Raw genomic sequence first — 24,505 nt, 5'->3', positions numbered from 1 at the left:
GAAGGAGAGGGTATCCTGCTTTCAGTGAGACAGTAGGAAATTGAGAATAAATTCTGTTTGCTAAAGAGAACAAGGAAAATGTTATTACCAAAGAAAAGTCAAGTTTTATAAAGCTGAGATGGTGGAGGAAACATTTAGAAAGTAAATTTTAAGAAGCAACTAGGAATTTCCAATTGATTCCTTCCCTTAGCAATCGATTTTGTGCTATTAGGACAGAATATCAGAACTGGATAATTTGTAATGGACAGAAACTTACTGTTCATAGTTCCAGAAGCTGGAAAGTCCATTCTCAAGGTATGAGCATCTGCAAAGGGTCTTCTTGCTGAATCAGTGCATGGCAGAGGCAGGACAGACTATGCAAGAGAGCAAGGGTGCTCCCCAAAGCCCTTCGTGCAATGACATTAATTTTTACACTAAATGTTTCCAATTAGCCATCACCTCCCAGGACAGTTGAATCTGGAATTAAGCTTCCAACACTCGGAATAATAATCATTTATTTTTTTATTTTTAAGTTTGTTTGTGCCTTATAATCATGCATCTAAATGGAGTAGAAGATAGTAAAGGCATACATGCACACATCATTCATTTAGCCCTTCTCTGATTCTCACCCCATTCCCTCCTCCCTCCCTTCCCATATTTGGCTCAGTGATTGGCTTTGATATGTTTGTGAATGTACATCATGTACATTAGGGAATTTCCCTCTTCCTCCCTTCAATTCCCCTCATTTAGGTCTCTTTATTTGCTCATCTATGGTTTCTCCTTCATCTAGAGTTCCTCCTATGACCCTTTTTCTTCCCTAGTTTCTGCATATTAGGGAAAGCATCTGAGTTTTTACTTCTTGTGACTGACTAATCTCACTTAACATAATATTCTCCAGTTCCATCCATTTCCCTGTAAATGATATAATTTTTTTCCTCTTTATGGCTGAGTAAAATTCCATTGTGTACATATCCCATAGATGGTAATTCCCAACAGTGCAGAGGGGGAAAAAAACAAAAAACAGTATTCCTTTGATCCCTAACTGCAATCTTAAAAAATGATAAGCACCACCCACCTAAGAAGGCTAGAAATTATCTTTGATTTTTCTCTCCCCACTAACACCACCCCACTTTATTTCCAAGCCAAAATTATGGTACATTGAGTCTATTCTTGGTTCATATGTTAATCTCATCTCTCCTTTGACTCTTTACTGCTATTTTTCCATCCAAAAGGACACCATCAGCTCTCATCTATTGCAAGAGTGTCTTAGATTGAGTTTCCCAGTAGCAGACCCTGAGGATATATATGAGTGATTTACTGTAAAGTATAACTAGGGAAGTAGGGAACTATGACTGGGGAATAAAGGAAGTCAAGAGGATGTATGATAGAAAACACAGTCTGGCAGAAAACAAATTTGGTTCAAGGTCACCAGACCCTCTGGCCAAAGTTACCCACATCTCAGAATCACTTGATGAGAAGACAGAAAGACTTAGGTTTCTGCAACTATTGCTTAAGAGCTGTTCCTTGTGGGTCTAAACTCCTGGGTACATTCCAGTGAGTAGGCAAACATGTGGTAGCTGTCTGAGGTCTATCTTCTAATAAACAGACGTAAGTAAATGTGGGCTGTGGGGAGCAAAAGGACAGCACATGCAGAATGGTAAAGGCATGTGGGGGTCAGGCAGGCACCCTATCCATTAGGGTCACTATACAAAAATCTATTAGACTGAGAACCTTGTGAATAATAGACATTGATGTTCACAGTTATGAGAGATGGGGTTTCTAATATCAAGGTGTCCACAGATTCAGGGTCTGGTGAGGGTCCATCCCATATAGACAGCACCTTCTCTGTGCCTTCAGCACATGCCAGGCTAAATGAATGATGTGTGCATGTATGCCTCTACCATCTTGTACTCCATTAAGATGTATAACTATACTGCACAAATAAAATTTAAAAAATAAAAGAGAAATTGTTATGAATTCAAGGGTTGGAAACAATTCCAGATTCAACTGTGCAGGGAGGTGGTGGCTAATTGGAAACATTTAGTGTAAAAATTAATGTCATTGCACGAAGGGCTTTGGGGAGCACCCTTGCTCTCTTGCATAGTCTGTCCTGCCTCTGCCATGCACTGATTCAGCAAGAAGACCCTTTGCAGATGCTCATACCTTGAGAATGGACTTTCCAGCTTCTGGAACTATGAACAGTAAGTTTCTGTCCATTACAAATTATCCAGTTCTGATATTCTGTCCTAATAGCACAAAATCGATTGCTAAGGGAAGGAATCAATTGGAAATTCCTAGTTGCTTCTTAAAATTTATTTTCTAAATGTTTCCTCCACCATCTCAGCTTTATAAAACTTGACTTTTCTTTGGTAATAACATTTTCCTTGTTCTCTTTAGCAAACAGAATTTATTCTCAATTTCCTTCTTCCTTTCTTTCTCTTGGAAACAAACTTGATAATGATGCACAATCTTTCTGAATATAGTGTTGAATACTACTGACTAATATTTTATCAAGTATTTTTGCATGTATGTTCATCAAGAATATTGGATTGTAGTTTTCTTTTCTTGATGTGTCTGTCATCTAGTTTAAGTATCAGGGTGATGCTAGCTTCATAGAATAAATTTGGAAGTGCTCCTTCCTTTCCATTTCATGTAATAATGTGAGTGATGGGGTGTGTCTACACAGCGCCTAAGGAGATTCGGCCTGAGTGGCCTACGGCCTAAGGCAAAACTTTAAGTAAAGTGATTCAGCAAAAAATGGTCAAGATGGTGCCTGGAGGAAGCTAGGAAGGCGTGGTTTCCCCATTCATTTTGGGTGGGGAGACTGAGCGGTTTTTCCCTTTCTACCTTTAAAGGAGCTTTCCGCACACATGAATGGCTCATGTACTGGCCTGGGATTGGCTGTAAACTACGTGCTAGTGATCTTTATCCCGGATAGGCTAGGCTATTTCTCATGGAAATTCCCCTTGTGGCTTGGTGCTATATAAAGAACTGCTTGGAGAGAAATAAAGGAGATCCTGCTTGACTTGACTCCCGGCTCGTGGGTTTGTGTTCGAGTCGTCCAGTACTCATCATCTTTCCAAGCCCCGCCAGCTGTCGGGCTGGATTCCCGACATGTGAGGAGCATTAATTCTATAAACCTTTAAGATATATGATCTTGTCCATCGATTTTTTTATCTGACTAAAAAATAGTCCATGATTTTCTAGGCAGTTGTGAAGCCTCAAAATCATTATCTCCATGGAGTAGGATGCAAAAGGGGAATCTTCCTCACAGCCAATAGGCTTTGAGTGAGACCACCCAGAAGAGTCAACAGTAAAGCACACCCAAAGAATAGGCCAAGAGCAATTGTATTAGTGGCCTCAAGAGACTTTGGCCACTGCAATGTGGACTCCTGCTTCTTCCTGATCATTCACCTTGTGGACAAATGCTCACTTTTGTTTCTTAACCTCTTCTTCCCTCAGCTAAATATTAAAGTAGGTTACTACTATGCTGTGTATTCAGTTAAGAGTGTGCCTATGGACCAAGAACATTCAAGGAAGGATCACATTTGAACTAGGGTTTTAGACATCTACATACCCTGGCTTTGGAGCTGTCTCCAAAAACATGACCATTCTTTAGGTTATCTTCCATGGGAGAGAATGGTTGGTAAGTATATTTTTAGTTTTATGTGATTTTGCATATTGTTTTATGGAGACATTGTTATAATTATGGGAAGAGAAAGTATGGTGTATTGGACTCTTGGACAACTAAAATGTGGGTCAAAGTTGAGGGATTACTTGTTGGTTAATGAAGCACTCAATCTACAATTGTAAAAATATAGTATAATAAAAACGAAGAATCAAGAAACTTGGAATCCAGGCCTGAATCTGCAACCATAATCAACTTGGGCATTTCATAGGCAAATATCCATGTGGATCATGTGTTTCTTCTCTTTTTTTGTGGCACTGGGGATTAAAACCAGGAACATTATACCTCTGGCCTACACTCCCCAGCTCTATTTTATTTTTTATTTGGCAACAGGGTCTCACTGAGTTGCAGAGGGACTCACTAAGTTGCCGAGACAGTCTACAAAACTGTGATCCTGCTATCTTACACTTTCAAGTACTGAGATTACAAGTGTGCACCACTATACCTGGCTTTCCATTTTGATCTTCTAAATATAGGATGGTATCATCTGCAAACAGTGATAATTTGAGTTTTTCTTTTACTTCTTTGTGTTTTTAACAGAACATCCTAACATTCTGTGGTGCTAAGTTATGAAGCTTCTTGGATATGCTGTTGGTTCTGGTCACCAAGGGTGCAGAGACTTACCCTTCAGGCAGATGGACTCACCTTAAAGGCCATGGGCAATTCAATGATGTAAAGATCCACATAATCTAGCTTGAGGTTCTTAAGTGACTTCTCCAGGGTTGGGCGGACCAACTCTGGGGCATGCTCTGTACACCACAGCTGAAAGAATCAAGGAGGATAGTTAACTAATACACACACTATTTTTACGCTAATGCAGCCTTTATTTTTTTTTGGTAAAGCCCACATACTCATTTCATTCGTTCCTTTTGTTTCACAGAAATATGTTTATGCTACAGTGTCAGCTGAGTGTAAGATGAATTGATAAAACTCTTGACACCAAAGTGTTGGGGGACAGAGTGCTAACAGGCCAGTCTTGAGAGTCTGAGGTCACTCCCTAAGCCTTTTGGTGCATGCAGAGCAGCAAGCTGTTGTCAGGAGTTCATTTTTGGCCTTGTTACTCAGACTCATTTTAGTGTATCTTTCTCTTTTTACTTCCCCATTGCTTTGTCTACAGTTGGTCATGTCCTTAAGTTCTGTGCATATTCTGCCTGATAAGCTCCTGGCGATTTACTCTGCCCAGAAGGACCTCCACCCTTGCTTGTTATTTGAGAAGACTTTGAGGCACCAGATATACTTTTATGTGGGTTACATGCTGTGCATGTCTAGTGTTATTGCTGACATGGGTTAAAGAGTTCTTGGTATTTCTGCATGATATAAATATGCTGCAGGACTACATAATAAACACCTGGTAGCTTCCAAGACTTGGGTCCTCCATGTCCTTCTTTACTTTCTTCTTTTTCCTTGCTATCTGTTCCTCAGTCCCAACCCCTGTGAGGGGTCACCAAACCAAAGTATTACTATATTTGAACATAGTACAAGAAACTTAAAGATCGACTTGGCTTACAGAAAGCCTAATTTAATGACAGAGTCTTCTCCCCCTGTTTTAATTTCCTACTTGATCCTTCACTGCTTTCTCTTTCCTTCACTGGGTAACGAGAGAACACACATGTAGCTAGTCCTATACTGGCAATTTACCTTTATGCCACTCTGATAAAAATATGTGCTTTAAGTGAGCGAGAAAAATGGTTATGTGCATGGCTTCGGGGCATCCTTCCCTTTTTCATAGGTGTTGGAACCTGGCAAGAAAGAGAATCTGTGGAAAGCTGGGATGTTCTCGTTCTCCTGAGAAAGGCTTCAAGAACAGAGACAAAGGGTGCCAACCAGCTCTTCCTGTGCCCAGATAGGATTTCTTGTCTTGCTTTCATGCTTTCTGATGGCAACATTTGGCATATGTGCAGGTCTGCTTGTTCTCTTCTGGATGTTCTCGGATAGCTTACATTTTAATATTTGCTAAAGAATACTTTGTTTAATCAAGGCTATAGTTGTCTGACCCTGCATGGTCAAAACTGTATAAATATACAGTTTGCAAAGAATAAACTTGTCTACTTCCTTGAGTCAGAGTCCACCCCATGTCATTTTCAGGTCCACACATCCCAAGACTCACTCCCAAAATAGAGGAGTGGTTGTGAAAAGTGACCAGAAGTGGTGCCTGAACAGGGACTTGAAGAAGAGTTCTGAACCAGGACAGCAGACCTCTGCATAAGGAGGTGAGTGGGTAAATAGAGATGGTGTTAGAAATGGGAAAGCATATTCCTTACGTCGAGCTCATTCGTCATGTATTGCAACAAATAGGGCCCAGTGTCTCCAAAGGACAGCTTGTAGAGTGCTGGGAAACAGTATGTGAGTTCAGTCCTTAGTTTCCTGAGGAAGGAACTCTAGATGAGGAGGTCTGGGAAAGAGTGAAGCAAAATGTGCAGAAGGCAGACAGGCAAGGAGAGTGTATTCCTGTACAGTTCTGGACTCCACAGGCTTTGATTCAGGTAGTTATTCAGACAATACAGTCTGGATAGGACAAGGTTGACCTGGAAGAGGTTATTCAGGCTCTCTGCATGAATATGAGCTTGATGATAAAACAGAAAATAAGGCTAAGGAAGTAAAAAAGGAAATTTTTTCCCCACAACTAAAGTCATAGTAAAAATGACAAAGCCAAGAGCTAAGGAATTGGATGATACCCTTGAGCAGTCCGCTCCGCTGATATCTAAAATATATCCTCTGCTTCCTGAGGACTCGATGAGGGGAATACTAGTGATTATAAGGAGAATAAATCATCCCATTGTATGTTAAGATTGGGACCACTGAGGGGACACTGAGAGGTTTCAATAGCTCTCCCGGTTCCTTCCTGACTGCATGAACTGCGACTTACATTTCTAGTTCAATTTCAGATTAATGAAACTAAATATGATGGACTTAATTTTTCTGTTGTGAAAGATTTTAAGAAAGCTTGCTCTTCCTACACTACCACAACTCCTTATTGTATTGAGTATCTTACAGGATGGAGTAATTCTGCTCATTAGATTCCATATGACTATTATATTGTGGCTAAAATGGTGTTAACTAAATCTCAGTTTTTACAATGGCGAATGTAGTTAAATGATGTAGCTCATGAAAAAATCAGGCAGTGAAGAGCTCAAGGAAACCCTGCACAACTAACTATAGAGATGTTGACAGGGGTGGGTCGATGGACTGAGGCTGAATATCAAATAGCTCATGTTATTCTTGCGGCAATTGAGCATAATAGGGATGTTTCTTGATAGATAGTGGCTCAAGATATCCTCAAACACATACTAAAATCCTACAGGGTCCTACTGAAACATTGCTAATTTCATAGGTCATTTACAAGATGCAACTGAAAAGCAAGTAACAGGACAAGACTTGAAGGAAATGCTGTTAAGGCAGCTGGCCTTTGACAATGCCAATGGTCAATATCAAATGGTATTGAGAACTCACTGAGGAAAAGGTAATGTGATGGAATATCTCCGCTCATCCAGAAATATCCAGACTCTAGAGAGCAAGGCTGGAGTTAAAGCTCGGGATGCCCTTATGGCTCAAAAACAGACCAGTAATAAGTTAGCTTTACCTGTGGTAAATTCAGGCATATGAAAAAAGATTGTCATGTTCCACCCTCACACACACACAAAATAGACCAAAGAGAGAAATCGCCTCACACTTTTTCTCAACCTAAAGTGTGCCCTTACTGTAAAAAAGAAAAGCATTTGGGCAGAGAATGCACATCCAAGTATGACAAGGGTGAGAATCCGCTGCCAATTTCACAGCCTCCGGGCATTCCACTCCACCCAAGTACCATCAATTTGTGCAATGGTAGCCCCGGTCAGGAAACAACTGGAGGGCCCCTTCCCAGGCTTTGGGACAAAACTAGGGGAAACCCCAGATAAACCATCTGTTAGCCACTGCTATGGCTGGTATGTGTCCTTCACATTCTTTGTCTGGGGATATTACTATTACTGCTGCTCAATGTCCATTTTGACTCCCTACAGGCTATTGGGGACCAATATCTCTACAAACAATTGGGTTACTTTTGGGATGTAGTCATATATCTATGAAAGGTATAGCCAATTCTCCTTCTATGTGTTATTATTTTGTAGGAAAAGTCCTTGACCCTATTAGATTAATGGTTCCTTTGGCTTATATAAAACACTAAATGGATGATATCCTTCTATCATGTGAATGTAGGAGCGAATAAGGGGAGAAGTCATAACTTATATGTCATAGTTATCACTGTGGGACCCTAGTTTTATGACTGCCATTCTATATGAGTGAAAATTCTGTTTCATATTTTAATTTGGTTTTAATTAACCATCCCACAGAGTGTTTGATTTGTGCCAGATACCATCTAAGTGCTTTCTTTAATGTTAATTTATAACTTTGTAAAATGGTCGGCATCATTATCTCCAGTTTATATAGAGAGAAATGGAGTCACAACTAGTAGTGACAGGTCTGGGACCTACAGCCAGTAGAATACTATATTGTTTTGCGTTCTGTTGTGCGAGGATGACCCATTCTCACATGGACAGTGTGCTGTCAAAATTTTCACTTAACCACTGCTCTACACCACCTTTGACACTGGTTGAACTGCAATGAAAACTGATCTTACCGGGCAATATGGAGTCCCGCTGTGTAAATTCAGCCACATATAATCTTTCTGTTTATTTACTTACTGTTTTATTTTGCTTATGTGTGCTGCCTTGCTGGCTTAAGAGACCCTGTTTCCAAATAAAAAGTATAAAAATAGGTCTGGGAATGTAGCCCGGAGGTAGAAGGGCTTCCAGGAACCCCAGTGCCACACACACACACATAAAAATAATTGGAACAAATCCTGAATAAAGCAGAGAAGTTTGAACCTGTGACAGCTCTTCTCTCATTTGACCTCACTTCTGCTCTCACCAACACAAACCTCGACTCTTGTTAGGGCTGGACCCTGGCAGTAAATGCTATATAAATACTTGTTATACTATATTGTTTAGAGAATAATAAGAAAAAAGTCTGTACATGTTCAGTAAATTCAGATGCAAACTTTTTCTGAATATTTTCTGTTCACAGTTGGTTAAATCCATAAATTCAGAACCTATATATATGGAGGGCCAACTGTATTCATAAGAGTGAATTATACATACATATGTGGAAGATGAAGTGTGTGTGTGTGTGTGTGTGTGTGTGTGTGTGTGTGTGTGTTACTGGAGATTGAACTCAGGGGCATTCTTCCTATTGAGTTACACCCTTGGCCCTTTTTCATTTTTGTTTTGAAGAAGGGTCTCACTAGGTTGCTAAGATTCTCACTAAATTTCCAAGGTTGATCTCAAGTCTGTGATCTTCCTGTCTCTGCCTCCCAAGTACTGGGATTACAGACGTTCACCACCAAGCCTGGCTGGATGATGATTACTTAAATGAACACCTGACATCACCCTGCCCTCTATGAGGCTAAGAAATAGAGCTTTACCTGTCCAAGAAACCCACTATGGCCATCACCTTATACAAAGGATACTCTTCTGAAATTTGTGATTATTTTTGCTTTGTTTGGTTTTATAGTTTTCACTATCTATAAATGTATCTCTAAATAATAATATATGGTTTTGCCTGTTTTAATCTCTGTATACGTGGAGTTCTATCAGTGATGTGCTTTCCCCCCACACTGTCATGTTGTCAGTACTCATCCCATTGATGCTTTTAGCTAGCTGTTCTTTCTTCACCATTATTTACGTGCTGAGCTTGACTATCTGACAATAATTTTGGCCATTCTATTGTGGATGGGCCTTTGGGTCGTTGCTAATTGTGAGCTATCACATCAGTGGTGCTCTGGACATCCTCACAAGTGAAACTAGTCATAGAAGACAAAAGGTGTCTGTAATATATATTGGGGAGAAATTGTTAGGTCATAAGGTTTGCACATTTTCAGCTTCACATGTGTGAGCTCTGGAAACATCATACTGAGGAAAAGAAGTTAGACACAACATACTCATGTGATATGATTGAATCTCTGGAATGTCTAGAAGAGGACAGCTACAGAGGCATGAGCAGAGCTGCAGTTACCAGTGATGAGGCAAGAGGGATATGTGAGAAGTGACTACCAATGGGCATGGAGTTTCTTTTTGGAATGATAGAAAAGGTTCTGGAGTTAGGTAATAATTGCACAACTAAAAAAGTGGTCATTTAAAGCAGTGACTTTGTGGTAGGTGAATTATATCTCAATTTCAAAAATAGTGATATGTGGATAAAGAGTGTATGCTTTTTTTTAAAAAAGAAAATCTTTGGCAAATGTTTTATAATATGAATCACCTCCATCCTTCCTGTCACTAATTTTTCTGGTGTGTGTGTGTGTGTGTGTGTGTGTGTGTGTGTGTGTATGCTATCATACATTCATTCTGGGGTTCAAAACCAGGGCTTCATGCATGCTGGTCAAATGTTTTACCCCAGCCCCAAATTTTCTGCTTTGTAGATTTGGCTTGGTTTATATTAAGTTGTCTGAATTCAATGCCAATCTATAAAGAAAGAGCTCTGCTCTAACTTTTAGAGAGCTAATTAGTCTCCTAATTGTTGGGCAAGACTGAGAATCTGGCAGTTGAGAAAGGACAAAGAGGTCTCCTCCTCTTGCTGAGTCCAACATTCTTTGGCAGATAGAATAAACATCTTTATTATACAAGGAGATAGGGAAGCCGGGCATGGTGGCACAAACTTGAAATCCCAGTACTTGTGAGGCTGAGACAGGAGGATCTCACAGGTTCAAAACAAGCCTCAGCTACTTAGTGAGGCTCTCAGCAATTTAGAGAGACCATACTATATCTATATCTATATCTATATCTATATCTATACCTATCTATATCCATCTGTATATCTATATCATATATATCATATATCATATATATCTATATATCTATATATCTATCTATCTCTCTCTCTCTCTCTCTCTCTCTCTATATATATATATATATATATATATATAGAGAGAGAGAGAGAGAGAGAGAGCGAGAGAGAGAGTGTAGGTATGGGGTTATAGCCTGAAGGTAAAATGCCCCTGGATTCCATCCACAGTACCACACAAATAAAAGGAGATGAGGGGGGAAGCAAGCTCTTACCTTTCCACAGTAGAAGATATCCTTCCTCTTTATCTTTCCTTCTGCTATCTTCTCTTGGATGGCTTCCCCCACTTCATGCTCATTTTGGTAGACTTTGGCCCCATCAATGTGTCGGTACCCTATGTCAATGGCCATCCTCACTGATGCTTTACAGTCTCCCTTGGAGGTCTAAAATCATAAGAAGGTTAGGGTTGTGGGAAAGAGAAATGGCTCTTTAGTTTAGCCATCATTAATCAGGACATTTTGCACATACATAGTTTTATAACTAACACAAGAATTCCCAATTGTACAATGTCATGATTGAAAGACTGTGTCTGGAGATAGAAGAATTTGACACCCCAGAGGCCATCCCTCCCTCAGCTGATACTACATACACTCTGGGTCTGCATTCAGCTTTGTGACTTCAGAAATGGGATTTGATCAATATTACCAAGGACAGGAGATTTTATGAAAGTTTTGTTATAGAAGCAAACAAGTTGATTGAAGAAGACTAGATTATAAATAAAAATGTTTGGGTAACATAAATTGAAGTATGTCTACAGAATGGAAGACTACTGTCTAACAAAAAAGGAATAAGCTACTGTTACATATAACATGGGTGGATCTCAAAAGAGTTATGCTATTTTGACAAAACAGGACAGATACAAAGGAATACTTTATGATCCTATTTGATAGACACAGATCAATAAGGAGGTACATGGGTGGGAAAAATATTTTACAATGGCTTGGGGAAGTTTTCTAAAACTGATGGAAATGTTCATTATCTTTTTGGGGGGATGCTGGGGATTGAACCCAGGGGTACTCTATTGCTGAGATACATCCCCAGCCTTTTTTATTTATTTTTTAAATTTTGAGACAGGGTCTTGCTAAGTTGTCCAAGCTGGCTTTGAACATGGGATCCTCTTGCCTCAGCTTCCTGAGTCACTGGGATTATAGGCATGTCTCTCAGCACCTGTCTGAAATGTTCATTATCCTGATTGTGGCAATGCTTTCACAAGTGTGTGTGTGTGTGTGTGTGTGTGTGTGTGTGTGTGGTATCACTCATCAAATAATATACTTTAAAAATGTGTGGTTTATTGCAGGTCAATTATACCTCAATAAAAGTGGGGAATAAGGATTACTGAGGGACACTTCAGATTTTTCAAGATATCTTTTTTTGCAAAATTTGGTAGTCAAAACTTTGTTCATCTTATTAATTTAAACGAAGTGAGAAAAACAAGACTATTCTCTCCACTGAGCATTGTCAGGACAAAAGAAAAATTAAGACCTGGAAAATAATGTTTGAGGCAAAATTATTTATTTGCTATGGCTTGAATGTTTGCATCTTCTCCAAAATTCTTATTGTAACTTAATTCCCAATGCAACAGTTTGGACAGTGGGGTCTAATAAAGCACATATGTTCCATTTAATGCTCATGAATAAGAGATTGTAGAGAGCTGGGTGTGGTGACACATGCCTATAATCCCAGTATTTGGGAGGTTGAGATAGGAGGATTGCAGATTTAGAGCCAGCCTCAGAGACTTAGTGAGACTTTCAGCAACTTAGCAAGACACTGTTTCCAAATAAAACATAAAATAGGCCTGGGTATATAGCTTAGAGAAGGACCCTAGGTTCCACCTCAAGTACCACCAAAATCTTTTTAAAAAGAAAGAAAGAAAAAAGAAAAAAGGCTTATGGGAATTGGTTTGTTCCACGGTTGCTTTTTTGCCATGTTAGGAATAGCCTTCCTTCTTCTGAAGTATATACCACTCAGTGCACCATCTTGAAATATGAGAACTGGGCCCCAACTTGCCTACAACATGATTTTGGACCTCCCAGCCTCCAGAACTTTGAGGAAATAAATTTTTGTTCTTTGTGGATTATTCAGACTCAGGCACAGTCATCCCTTAGTATGTCTATACATGTTTAGGAAAAATGCAATTCCCCACTACCCAGTATTGTCTATCCTCAGTTGGTTGAACATGCAGTGAGAAAGACTGTGAAGAAATGATGATTGTGATGAAATATGACAAGTGATACCCTAGAGCCAAGCACAAGAGGTGATGGAAGCACAGAGAAGGTGTCAGGGTGGTGGCTGGTGATGGGTTTCTATGACAAGATCCATTTATTTTGAGACTTAAAAAGTTAGTGGACATTATCTGGGTGTGGTGGCATGCACCGGTAATTCCAGTATTTGGGAGGTGGAGACGGGAGGTTAGCAAGCTCAAAACCAACTTCAGGAATTTAGCGAGACTCTCGGCAACCTAGTGAGATGCCTTTTTAAAATAAAAAATAAAAGGGGCTGGGGGTGTAACTTGGAGGTAGAAGGCTCTGAGGTTCAACCCTCACTACCAGAAAAAAAGAAGAGATAGTCAAAATTAGACAAATGAGCAAATTCAAAGACAAGCAGATAGAAGGCATTATGTTCAAAGTCATAATGAGGTTGTTAGGGAATACAGGTAGTGCTTTATGTGTAGGGGAGGTGGAAGAAGGGTGGTGATGCTGTGGGGCTGAACTCAGCAAAACCATACCAGCTCCATGTAAGCAGATACAGAATGTCAATGCTACCCTAAAATCTATGGGAAGCCATGGAAATAATTAAGTGGAGGTATGACATGACTGAGTTTGAGTGATAGAAAGATTCTGATGGTCTCAATCCAGATGATTAATCAGAAGAGAACACAACTGGAAGGACATCCCAAAGAGAGCTAAGAGCCTGAACTGTGGCAGTGAGAGTGGACAGCTAGAGGGAGGTGTGAATTGGGAAAATGAGCAAAGAACCAGCAGTCATCTGGTGTGGTGTGGAGAACAAAGGAGATGAGGATGGGGCTGGACAAAGACATGTATTCTCTTTGGCTTGGGTACCTGGGAGTTCAATCACTTGCTAGAGATATTCTTTGGGAAAGAGGACACGGTGAGTATTAACTGTATCTTGTTGAGTTAGAGGTGTTGTGAAAAGTGGAGGACAAACCTGCTTTTACATCAGAATCACCGTAGGAGCTGGCTAAATGCAGATTCTGAGGCTTTACCTCTAGAGGTTTAGATTTAGTACAGTTAGGGTGAGTCTAAGAATCTGTATTTTCAAAAACTCTTCCAGGTGACTCTGCTGTAGCCAGTACACAGATGTGTGAGGAAGATGTAACAAATAGAATAGTAAGAATGGAGTTGGGGCCATGCTTGGTAGTGTGCCTATAATCCCAGTACTTGGGAGGCTGAGACAAGAGGATTATGGGTTCAAGATCAGCCTCAGCCAACTTCACAAGACTCTCAGCAGCCTAGCGAGACCTGTTAACAAAACAAAAATTAAAAAGGACTAGGAGTACAGCTTGGAGGTAGAATGCCCTTGAGTTCAATCCTCAATACCACAAGAAAAAAAAAAAAAGATATAGAAAGAAAACGGGGTCGTGCGGAGCACACTGGAACCCCGGATAAAGCAGGTCCCAGGTCCCAAGGTCCTGGGCCCCGGGCGGGGATCAGGCAGAGCATGCTGGACCCCCTGAGAAACCAGGGCGACCTGGGCCCGGCACACCGGTCCTGGAAGAGCCAGGGCCTGGGTCGCAGGACTCTGGGCCCTGGGCGGGGATTGCGGGGGCACAATGGACCCCTGGAAGAACTGGGGCCCAGGTCGCAGGACTCTGGGCCCAGGGCGGAGTCGTGTGGGGCATGCCGGACCTCTGGAGAAACCCGGGCCTGGGTTGCAAGGCCCTGGCCCCTGGGTGGGGGTCGCGCGGGGCACGCCAGACCCCTGGAAGAACCGGGGCCCGGGTCACAGGACTCTGGGCCCAGAGCGGAGTCGTGTGGAGCACACCAGACCTCCGGAGAAAACAGGGCCTGGGTCGCAAGGCCCTGGTCCCCGAGTGGGGGTCAGGTGGGGCACACTGGATCCCCGAGAAACCAGGGTCCGGGTCGCAGGACACTGGGCCGCGGGCGGGGTCGCAGGAGGCACACCAGACTCCCAGAAGAACCGGGGCCCAGGCCGCAGGACCCTGGGTCCCGGGCGGGGATCGCGCGGGGCATGCATAACCCCCGGAAGAACCGGCCCGGGCTGCAGTGCTACTGAGTGCCTGATCCCACAACCTCCTCAAACAACACATACTGTCTTCTCTTATTAAAAAAAAAAAAAGGAAAAGAAAAAGAAAAAGGAAAAGGAAAAGAAAAATATTGGAGAGGGGTCAAGATGGCCACGGCAGATGCCAGGATACTGGAGATGCGGACAAAACTTATCCAAATGAACTGGAACTTTGGAAAAATTCCCCACAAAGGAGGACTGATTCTTCTCTACATTCTTAAGAATCCTGGACACCATCTGTAAGGAGAGAGTTTAGCAGAGACATAGGAGAAAGGTGGTGTTGGAAGCAGTCGCCGTTATGGCGGTGGAGACATGTTCAGGAGAGGCAGAAATATGATCCTACCAACCTTCTTTTTTGGAGAAATTACACCAAACATTGAATGCTACCATCGTGCATGCTTAGGAACACTGGACAATATTCAGAGTGAAAAAAGAGCTTGGGAAAGATTTGAAATGGTGGAGGCAGTGGCAATGGCAGTGGACATTACTCAGGGGAGGCAGAGATCTGATGCATTACACCTGGAACTTTTGAAGTAATAACTCCAGAGGCAGAATGCTACCACCACCACGCACCCTTGGGAACGTGGGACAACCTGCTGGGCTAAGAGGTTGCTCAGATTGGAGCCTGCCAAGGGGTGAGGCCAGCGACGGGCACAGCAAAGCTGGGATTGGAGCCTGCTATGAGGCAAGGCCAGTGCTGGGGCCTCCGAGGCCGGGATTGGAGCCTGCTGATGGGTTAGGCTGGTGCTGGGGTGGGAGCGGAGCCTGCCATGAGGCAAGGCCAGTGCTGGGGCCTCTGAGGCCAGGATCAGAGCCTGCCGAGGGTTTAGGCTGGTGCCGGGACCAGTGAGGCTGGGATCGGAGCTTGCCATGAGGCAAGGCTGGTGCTGGGGCCTCCAAGGCTGGGATCGAAGCCTGCCAAGGGGTTAGGCCGGTGCCAGGGCCAGCGAGGCTGGGATCAGAGCCTGCTGTGAGGCAAGGCCGGTGCTGGGGCCTCTGAGGTGGGATCGGAGCCTGCCAAGAGGGTAGGCCGGTGCTGGGGCCAGTGGCCAGCATTGGAGCCTGCCTTGAGGCAAGGCCGCTACTGAGACCTCCGAGGCTGGGATCAGAGCCTGCTGAGTGGTTAGGCTGGTGCCGGGACCAGCGGCTGGCATGGTAGCCTGCAGTGAGGCAAGGCCGGTGCTGGGGCCTCTGAGGCCAGGATCGGAGCCTGCCAAGGGGTTAGGCCAGTGCCGGGGCCAGCAGCCAGCATTGGAGCCTGCCATGAGGCAAGGCCACTACTGAGGCCTCCGAGGCCAGGAGGGATCAGAGACTGCTGAGGGGTTAGGCTGGTGCCGGGGCCAGCTAGGCCGGGATCAGAGCCTTCCATGAGGCAAGGCCAGTGCCAGGGCCTCTGAGGCCGGGATCGGAGCCTGCCAAGGGTTTAGGCCAATTCTGGAGCCAGCAAGTCCGGGAGCGGATCCTGCCTTGAGGCAAGGCCAGTGCTGGGGCCTCTGAGGCTGGTATCGGAGCCTGCCGAGGGGTAGGCTGGTGCCGGGGCCAGTGGCTGGCATCGAAGCCTGCCTTGAGGCAAGGCCAGTGCTGGGGCCTCTGAGGCCGGGATTGGGGCCTACTGAGGGGTGGGCCGGTGCTGGGGCAAGCGACCGGCATCAGAGCCTGCCTTGAGGCTAGGCTGCTACTGAGGCCTCCGAGGCCGGGATCAGAGCCTGCTGAGGGGTTAGGCCAGGGCCGGGGCCAGCGAGGCCAGGATTGGAGCCTGCCATGAGGCAAGGCTGGTGCTGGGGCCTCCGAGGCCAGGATAGGAGACTGTCGAGGGGTTAGGCTGGTGCCAGGGTCAGCAAAGCTGGGACGGAGCCTGCCTTGAGGCAAGGCCGGTGCTGGGGCTACCAAGGCCGGGATCAGAGCCACCTGAGGGGTTAGGCCAGTGCAGGGGCCAGCGATGCCAGAATCAGGGCCTCCCATGAGGCAAGGCCGCCGCTTGAGCCAGTGAGGTCTGGATCAGTCCACCAGGTAGCCAGGCCTCTACTGGGGCCGTCAATGTGGGATCGGTACTTGCAACGTGGCATGCACAGAGAAATATCACAGAAAATGAAAACCAGATGCTTTCCCTAATCAACAGTAGCTAGGGGGAAAGGGGTAACAGGAAGAGGTCAAGTTATAGAAAGGGTCCTATAGTGAAGCAATTAAGGTGACCAATCAGAGGGTATGGGATAGGGGAGGATGGAACCTCTTTAAAACTCAGGAGGTACATAAACAAATGTTATCAAAGTTAATCACCAAACAAGCATGGGATGGAGGGAGGGGGAGGGAATGGGATGGGGAGTGGATGAGGGCTAACTGGATGATGTGTGCTTGTCTATCCTCTCAAGTCTTGTATTCCAATGTGATGTATGATTACAATGCACCAATAAAAATAAGTTAAAAAAAAGAAAGAGAACAGAAGAAAGAAAAAAAGAAAGAAAAAAAGAAAGGATGAATTTTGAAGCCTCTTCATATATGTGGTTGGAGCCAAGATTATGAATGAGATCATGCTGAGTCAATAGGCAAAGGAGGAAATAGCCATAGAGGGCATCATACAATTGTCACAAAAGCGTCTTCTTTTTGCATTAATAAAAAAAATAGTTTGTGCAGTATATACAATCAGAGTGGAATGTAGGATTGTGATACAAGTGTTAACCATGCTTCATACTCTTAGTTTATTTCTCTTCCTCTGCCTTTTATTCTTTATGTTGCCACCAGACTTATCTTTCAAGAACACAGACCCAGTGATGCTAGCCCACTGCCCTTAATCTTTAGACACTTTCTCAGCTATTTATAATGAAGTCCAAATCTTTTCATGGTATTCAAGGTCCTTGGCGATCTCATCTCAACTTACATCTTCGGGTCCAACCTCCACTATGGAGTCCATGCTATAGCCATATGGCTTTGGCCTTCTCTGGACACGTCACACATCATTATGTCTCTAGAACACCCCTCCTCAAATGTCACGCCTCAACTCTGTTCTCTGCCTGGCTAATTTATGCACAGCTTTGGAGTGTTCATTCATATATTATCACTAAGTAGCACTTTTACACATATGTTATGGTTTAGAGGCCATGTATTGAAGGGTTGGTCACCAGCCTGTGGTTCTTTAGGAGGTGATATAACTTTGGGGAGGTAGGGCTTGGTGGGAGGAAGGTCATTGGGGATATGCCCTTGAAGGGGATATAGGAAGCTCAGTCCCCTCAGGTCACTCTCTGTCCTTCCCAGTGGCCATGAGGTTGAACATCTTTTCTCTGCTACATGCTCCCCACTATGATGTCCTACTTGGCCAAGGATCAAAGTGACTTGGTGAAGCAACCATAGACTAAAATCTCTGGAACTATGAGCTTGAAAAAAATCCTTCCTACTTTCAAGGTGATTATCTCAGGTCTTTTGTCACAGTAACAGAAAAATGAAACAGCCACTCTTTATTTTTGTAATCAACATTAAATGTTAACTGTAACAAAGAAAGAACTATTCTAAGTGGAAACTTCACAGTATTTTAAAGGAAACCCATTTCCATCTTTTGGGTCAAAGAGAATTCTCTTTTCTTTGTTTTCAGAGAGATCCTGTTCACAGTCCTAGAATGACAGAATTCCTACCTTCATTGTTAGTCTGCATAGTAGCAGAGACACATTTTCTTTATATTTGAAATATCCATAGTGGTTAGCCAATGGCAGGAATTCAGTAATAGTTTGTCATATTGAATTAAAAACTTTTATTTTTTTGAGCTATATTCCCCCAGACCTATTTTTATTCTTTATTTTGAAATGGGATCTCACAAAGTAGCAGAGGGCCTCACTAAGTAGTTGAGGCCGGCTGCAAACCTGAGATCCTCCTGTCTCAGCCTCCCAAATACTGAGATTATAAGCGTGCACCACCACAACCAGCTTAACTAAAAACTTTTAAATATAACCTTTGGAAAAACAAATCTCCATAGACACAAACTTACAAATTTCTCAATTCTTTCCAGTCATTACCATTTGGCTGAACATCAGGAAAGGAGGCAGAAAAAAAAATCTCATTCTCTAAAATAAGTCAGTTAACCATGAACTGATAGAGTTTAAGCAGTGGCAAACAGTCTTCCTCAAAAGTTACTTTCACTATTACAAAGAGTAAACCAATGCAATCTACTCAAAATAAATGATAGATCGTGCTTTAGGCAAGGATTTAAAAATGCAGAAAGAGAGGAAGAGAAGTCTGCCCAGAGATAAGCTTACATGTTCAGGTTCTGAGAAGGTCCCAAGTCCAATAATGGGAATGCTGTTTCCATCACTTAGAGGTATTCGGTGGTTGGCAGCACTGAGGTTCATCTTGGAGAAAGTCTGAGGTTTCTGTTTTCTAAGAGTGACTCTCAGGATCACAGTAGAATCTCTTTAGAAAAGTGTCCTAGGCTCAATTTTTATCGGGTAAAGGATTGCTGTGGGGAGGAGTCAGGAGAGGGAGGAAAGATGAACAAATCTATTTCTCAACTCATTTTTTTTTAGGTTGCCCTAAAATGTCCTAACCAGGAATGTCCTTGAACGTTATCAATGGCATTGGTTAACATAATTAACCATGTATACTTATGTTTCCTAAAAAAAAAAGAGACTTAAAAAAAACAAAATGAACAAGCAAAAGAAAACTAGTCCTATCTTAAATTTTCTTGAACTATAATAAATCTAATTAGCATCCCAAAACACCATCTCTAAATACAGTAGTCCCCCTTCATATGTAAGCAATACACTCCAAGTTCCCCAGTAGAAGATGTTTCCATATACACTATGTTTTCTCCCCCTACATATACATATATTAAACTTTCACCAAAAGAAAGCACTCTCTAGGTTCCTGAATTGCCTCGCTAGACTACCTGAATTGCTTCTATCACTACATTTATTTGTTGGGGCTACAATTCAGGGGCTGCAAAAAACAAGTGCTGAGAGACCACAACAGCCAATCTGAGGGTCCAGATGGCTACCAAGTGACTATCAGGTATGTGTTGACTCCTTTCTCTAACATAGCTGACATAATTTAGCTTTTAGGGAGGAAATCTTGACTTTCACTTGCAGTTTCAGAGGTTTTGGACCAGGTTTACTTGGCCCCCTGTGACTGGTGATAGCACAGTACATCAAACAGGAGCTTGTAGTGGAGGAGTTCTGTCTAACTCAAAGCCAGGAATCCAGGAAGCAAGGACAGGGCAGCGCTAGAGTCCAAACAAGAGCACATTTAAGAGCACATTCCTAATGACCTGACTTTCTTCTATTACACCCACTTCCTAAAGGCTCCACCACCTTCCAATAGCACCAAGCTAAAGACCAAGTCTTTTTTTCTTGTCCTGGAGGTTGAACCCAGAGGCATTCTACCTCTGAGCTATACCAAGTCCTATTTTTTTTTTAATTTTAAAATAGGGTCTTACTAAATTGCTGAGGCTGTTCTCCAACCTGTGATCCTCTTGCCTTAGCCTCCTAAGTACTGGGATTATAGGTGTATGCCACCATGCCTGGCCCAGACCAAAACTTTATCATGTGAGTCTTTGGGGGACATTCGAAGGCTTAGCATTCTGTCTCTGGGCTCCTCAGATGTATGTACACCTCACATTACCAAAGTCCCCCAAATCTTAACTAATCTAGCTATGACTCAAAAGTCATAGTCCAAGGTCTCCTCTGAGATTCAAGGTAAACTCAACTGTGAGCCTCTGGTGAATAATAATAATAATAACAACAATAATAATAATGACAATGACAATAAAAAAAAAATAATAAGGATGATGGAATGAGCAATATGCTTCCACAATCCAATGGCACAGGGTAAAATTTTCCATTCTAACAGGAGGTATAAGGAACTAATGAGCAATCAGACTAAAGCAAGACTGAAAACATCAGAAAAGCATGAAATCCTGTAGCTCTCTGGCAGGAACATCAAGGGGAGATGTGATCTGCAGAAGGCATGGCCAGTCCTCCCATGTCTTGCCATGCACAACCCACATGGCCACTTTCCAAGGCTACAGCTTTCCTTAGTGGGGGATCCATGCTCCTGACTTCTCTAACTTCCTGGGGCCTCTACTGCAACCTCAGCTGTACTCTCACAATTTAATGTACCCTGCTGAAGGCATTTTGAAGGAGCCCCCACCTCTGCCACACACTGCCTGGCCTCCTAGGCTTTCTTCTGAAATCTTGGTGGAAGCTCCTCTAACCCCGTGGCTCTAGCATTCTGCATGCCCGTCGACGTGGTACTGTGTCCAAGTTCATCTGCTTGGTGCCCAAAAACTCATACTTAAGAGATGAGAGTTGGTGGGAAAGAAATCAGTTTTATTCAAATGCTGGCCTGGACTGGATGGAAGGAGCTATCATCCATCAAACAAAGGCTTTATTTGGAGAATTGGGTATGAATAGGATCTTGGAGGAAAAGGAGGAGCAGGGGCAATGGGCGGGAAGACTATGAGCTGAGTCACACATTCAGGCTTGAGAACCATCTCTGGGACACAGGGATATTCTTTATTTCTTCATGTAGCTTCAGATATCCTTTTGAACTGGAAAATTTTTAGCATTCTTTGTAGAGTAGGTTTACTACTGTCTTAAAAAATATCTCCAGGTTTGTTGATTTATCCTTTGTTTGTAATGGATTGTATTGCCAGATACAAAGTTTTAGTGGATATTTCTTGCCCTTTGGCACTCTAAATATGGTACACTGTAAATATGTTACCATGGTTCCTGAAGAAAAATTGGTTCTTAATCTTATAGAGCATATTTTGTATGTGATGTTACTTTCCTTTTGGTACTTTCTAGATTCTTTGTCTTCCAGTTTTGACAGTTTGAAAACACACACACACACACACACACACACACACACACACACGTATTTATTTGGCACTGGGGATTGAACCCAGGGGCATTCTAACTTTGAGCTACAACTCCAACCCTTTTTATCTTGAAGCAAGTTCTCACTAAGTTGTTTCGGGTCTCACTTAATTGCTGAGGCGGTTCTCAAACTGTGTTCCTCTTGTGTTAGCCTCCCAAATACTGGGATAACAGGTGTGTGCCACGATACCTGGCTGGGTTTGACCAGACTGTATGGATCTCTTGAGCTTATTCTTCTTAGACTTCATAAAGCTTCTTAAATGTGTAGATTCATCATTTTCATCTAATTTAGAAAGTAATTAGTCATCATTTCTTTCACTATTTTCTTCTTCTCTCCTGGCACTCCTATAATGTGTATGTTGGTATGCACTATGGTACCTTGTTACAGTTTGGGAGGTTGTTGTAGGTTCTTGTACTTAACTAATTTAGAAAAAAAATAGCCAGAACTGCACCACTGCAAGCTCAAGCAAAGTTTTATTATTACAGGTAGAAAGGGCATCAGAGCAAATAAAGCATTACATGGTGTAGTAGAGAGCCTTGAAAGAAAGACACTGAGGTTTTCAAACACATACATTTTTTTATAAGAACTTGTTGTCTCCTTTCTCCTACTCTGCTTATCCAGTAGTCATCTTTTCCCACCCAAAACAGGTGCAGGCCTGCGGTCATCTTTGGTGTGTGAGCCTTTTCTATTGGCCTTCTTTGTTCATCAGACATGTCTGACATCATTGATCAAAATGTGTTACTTGGTTTGCAAGGTCAGGGGGTCGCATGGTAGAAGCCCACTTTGTTTTTGGTTTCTTTTTATTCTTTTTCTTAAATATTTTTTTTAAAAAAATGTTATTGGTGCATTGTAGTCATACATCTTAATGTAATACAAAATGATGGAAGCATATATGCATGGTTTTGTTTTTATTTTTAAAGTTTAAAGCATGTATTTTCTACCTATGTCCTTGATGAGTTCTCAGCATCTCCTTATCTCTACCTGCTAGAAGTTACTTATTATGTTGAAAACTTGTTTTATAATAAAAAAGATATAGGAATATAGTCTTTTAAAATATGGAGGTTTGAGGTCTATAATTACTTTGTGTTATTAATAATTAATATTGGATTAATATAGCTTGCTTTATCATTTTTTAAACTTTAATCTAAACTGTTTTGAGAGTCTATATAATTCTTTTTCTAAGTTCAGGTGTCTGTTTTTTAACATTCAGTATTCAGCGGGGCTAACAGTCAATTTTTAGCTGACCAAGATCAAACTTGGCTGAGGCTTTTGGCTGACAGCTTAGAGACAGAGAAAAGGATTTTGTATGCTGCCTAAGTATGAGACCTTATTCTTATTATTAGCAATTAATTCTTGGTATTAATCAATAGAGGCCCAATCTGTACCAGTACTGGGAAGAGGCATCAAAATGTATTAATGTGCCAGTTGGAAAATTGCTTTGATAATTTCTAAAATGTAAAATATAGTCAGAGCCTAGGTGCTGTGCAGGCACTCAGGCAGGGAGGGGACTGCAGCTATTACAATGCAGAGTTCCTCTCTGTCTTTGCCCTTCATTCTAATGATTAACGTATAGTAAAAGCCTTAGAGTCAACTGAAACCTTTAGCCCTAAAACTACAATAGAGACAACCGGTGCCTCTGTTTACCTCCTCTCCCCTAGGATCTGTCCTGGGCATGGAACTGGTAAACATTGTGTGCGGCTTCAAAGCATCCTGTTGATGAGCAACTAATATTGCCCAGTATAATAGAGACAAGGGCCAGGTAGATTCTTGACCCTTGCACTTAGTAAATGCACTGTCTGGAGACAAAGAGGCACCACCTGGCTAAGTAAGTAACTAGCCCATTGCCCTGGTAATGCTGATGAGAAAGATCCAATACAAAAATCTATTTAAAAGTTGGGGTCCCCGAAAGGAGACAGAGTTCCATTTTCGGGCCCTCCAGCACACGGGTCAGCATGATGCTTTTTCCTTCTCTTCTCTATTTCCTACTGATTTTGTAATAAAGATTTGTTAAAACTGCACTGAGCTGCCTGTTCATTTTAATTTCTCTATTCAACAAACCTTAGTCGAATAAGAAAAAGAACCCCCACCATTCAAAACATAACACAATTCTCATCAGTACCCACAGATCTGATAGGATTAATTATTTTTCCCACCCCAGTGAGTTTTTAATTTTAGTTGCTATGTTTTTCATTTCTTTTTTTTTTTTTTTTTTTTGGTGGTGGTGGTACTGGGGTTCCTGGAAGCCCTTCTACCTCCGGGCTACACTCCCAGACCTATTTTTACATTTTTTTATATTTGGAAACAGGGTCTCCTAAGCCAGCGCGCGCGGCTGGCTTCGAACCTGCGCGATCCTCCTGTCTCTGCCTCCCAAGCGCGGGGATTACAAGCGTGCGCCACCACGCCCGGCTATGGTTTTCATTTCTAAAAATCCCCATTTTATTACTTCTAATAGGCTTTATTCCTTTGAAGAAACTTCCTATTTTTATACTGGCTTCAAGACTGTTACTATTTACTGAGGTACTTTGTAAAATCTGATTTAAAGTAATCGTCAAGCAAGTACACCATGTGTAATATGGTGCTGGTGTTTCCTAGCATTGCTGTCCCCACAGAAATTTATATTTTTCTTGATGTTTACCTACAATTTATAGTTAAAGTGTATGAAGACTTTAAAATATTATGTCATAAGATTCCATGTCCTGTTTTAATACTAAATAGTGCTGATTTTTGTTTTGTTTTAGAAAGCAAGATCCTATCTGCTTTCTATGCACTTTGGCATTACTATCTGTTTAGATTTCAGAATTTGCAGTGATCTTTGGATCTGTCCTGTGTGTACACCACCTT

At 42.3% G+C, this 24,505-nt stretch overlaps 1 protein-coding gene across 2 annotated transcripts in view; it reads right to left on the bottom strand.

Annotated features, from left to right (window-relative positions):
* Nucleotides 1-19,140, bottom strand: part of AKR1D1 (aldo-keto reductase family 1 member D1) — a gene marked incomplete at both ends in the record, with an annotated part of 41,002 nt that extends 21,862 nt beyond the window's left edge. For both annotated transcript variants that reach the window (XM_080701738.1, XM_080701739.1), the window contains 3 exons: nucleotides 4,313-4,429; nucleotides 10,759-10,926; nucleotides 19,048-19,140. In XM_080701738.1, the coding sequence (XP_080557864.1) occupies nucleotides 4,313-4,429; nucleotides 10,759-10,926; nucleotides 19,048-19,140 (378 nt within the window). The remainder of the gene's footprint in view (nucleotides 1-4,312; nucleotides 4,430-10,758; nucleotides 10,927-19,047) is intronic.
* Between the last annotated feature and the right edge of the window lie 5,365 nt (nucleotides 19,141-24,505).

This window comes from Muscardinus avellanarius (assembly GCF_963383645.1).
Source record: "Muscardinus avellanarius genome assembly, chromosome: 9".
Lineage (NCBI taxonomy): Eukaryota > Metazoa > Chordata > Mammalia > Rodentia > Gliridae > Muscardinus > Muscardinus avellanarius.
The sequence above is the reverse complement of the archived record's forward strand: the minus strand, read 5'-3'. Positions and strand labels throughout refer to the sequence as shown.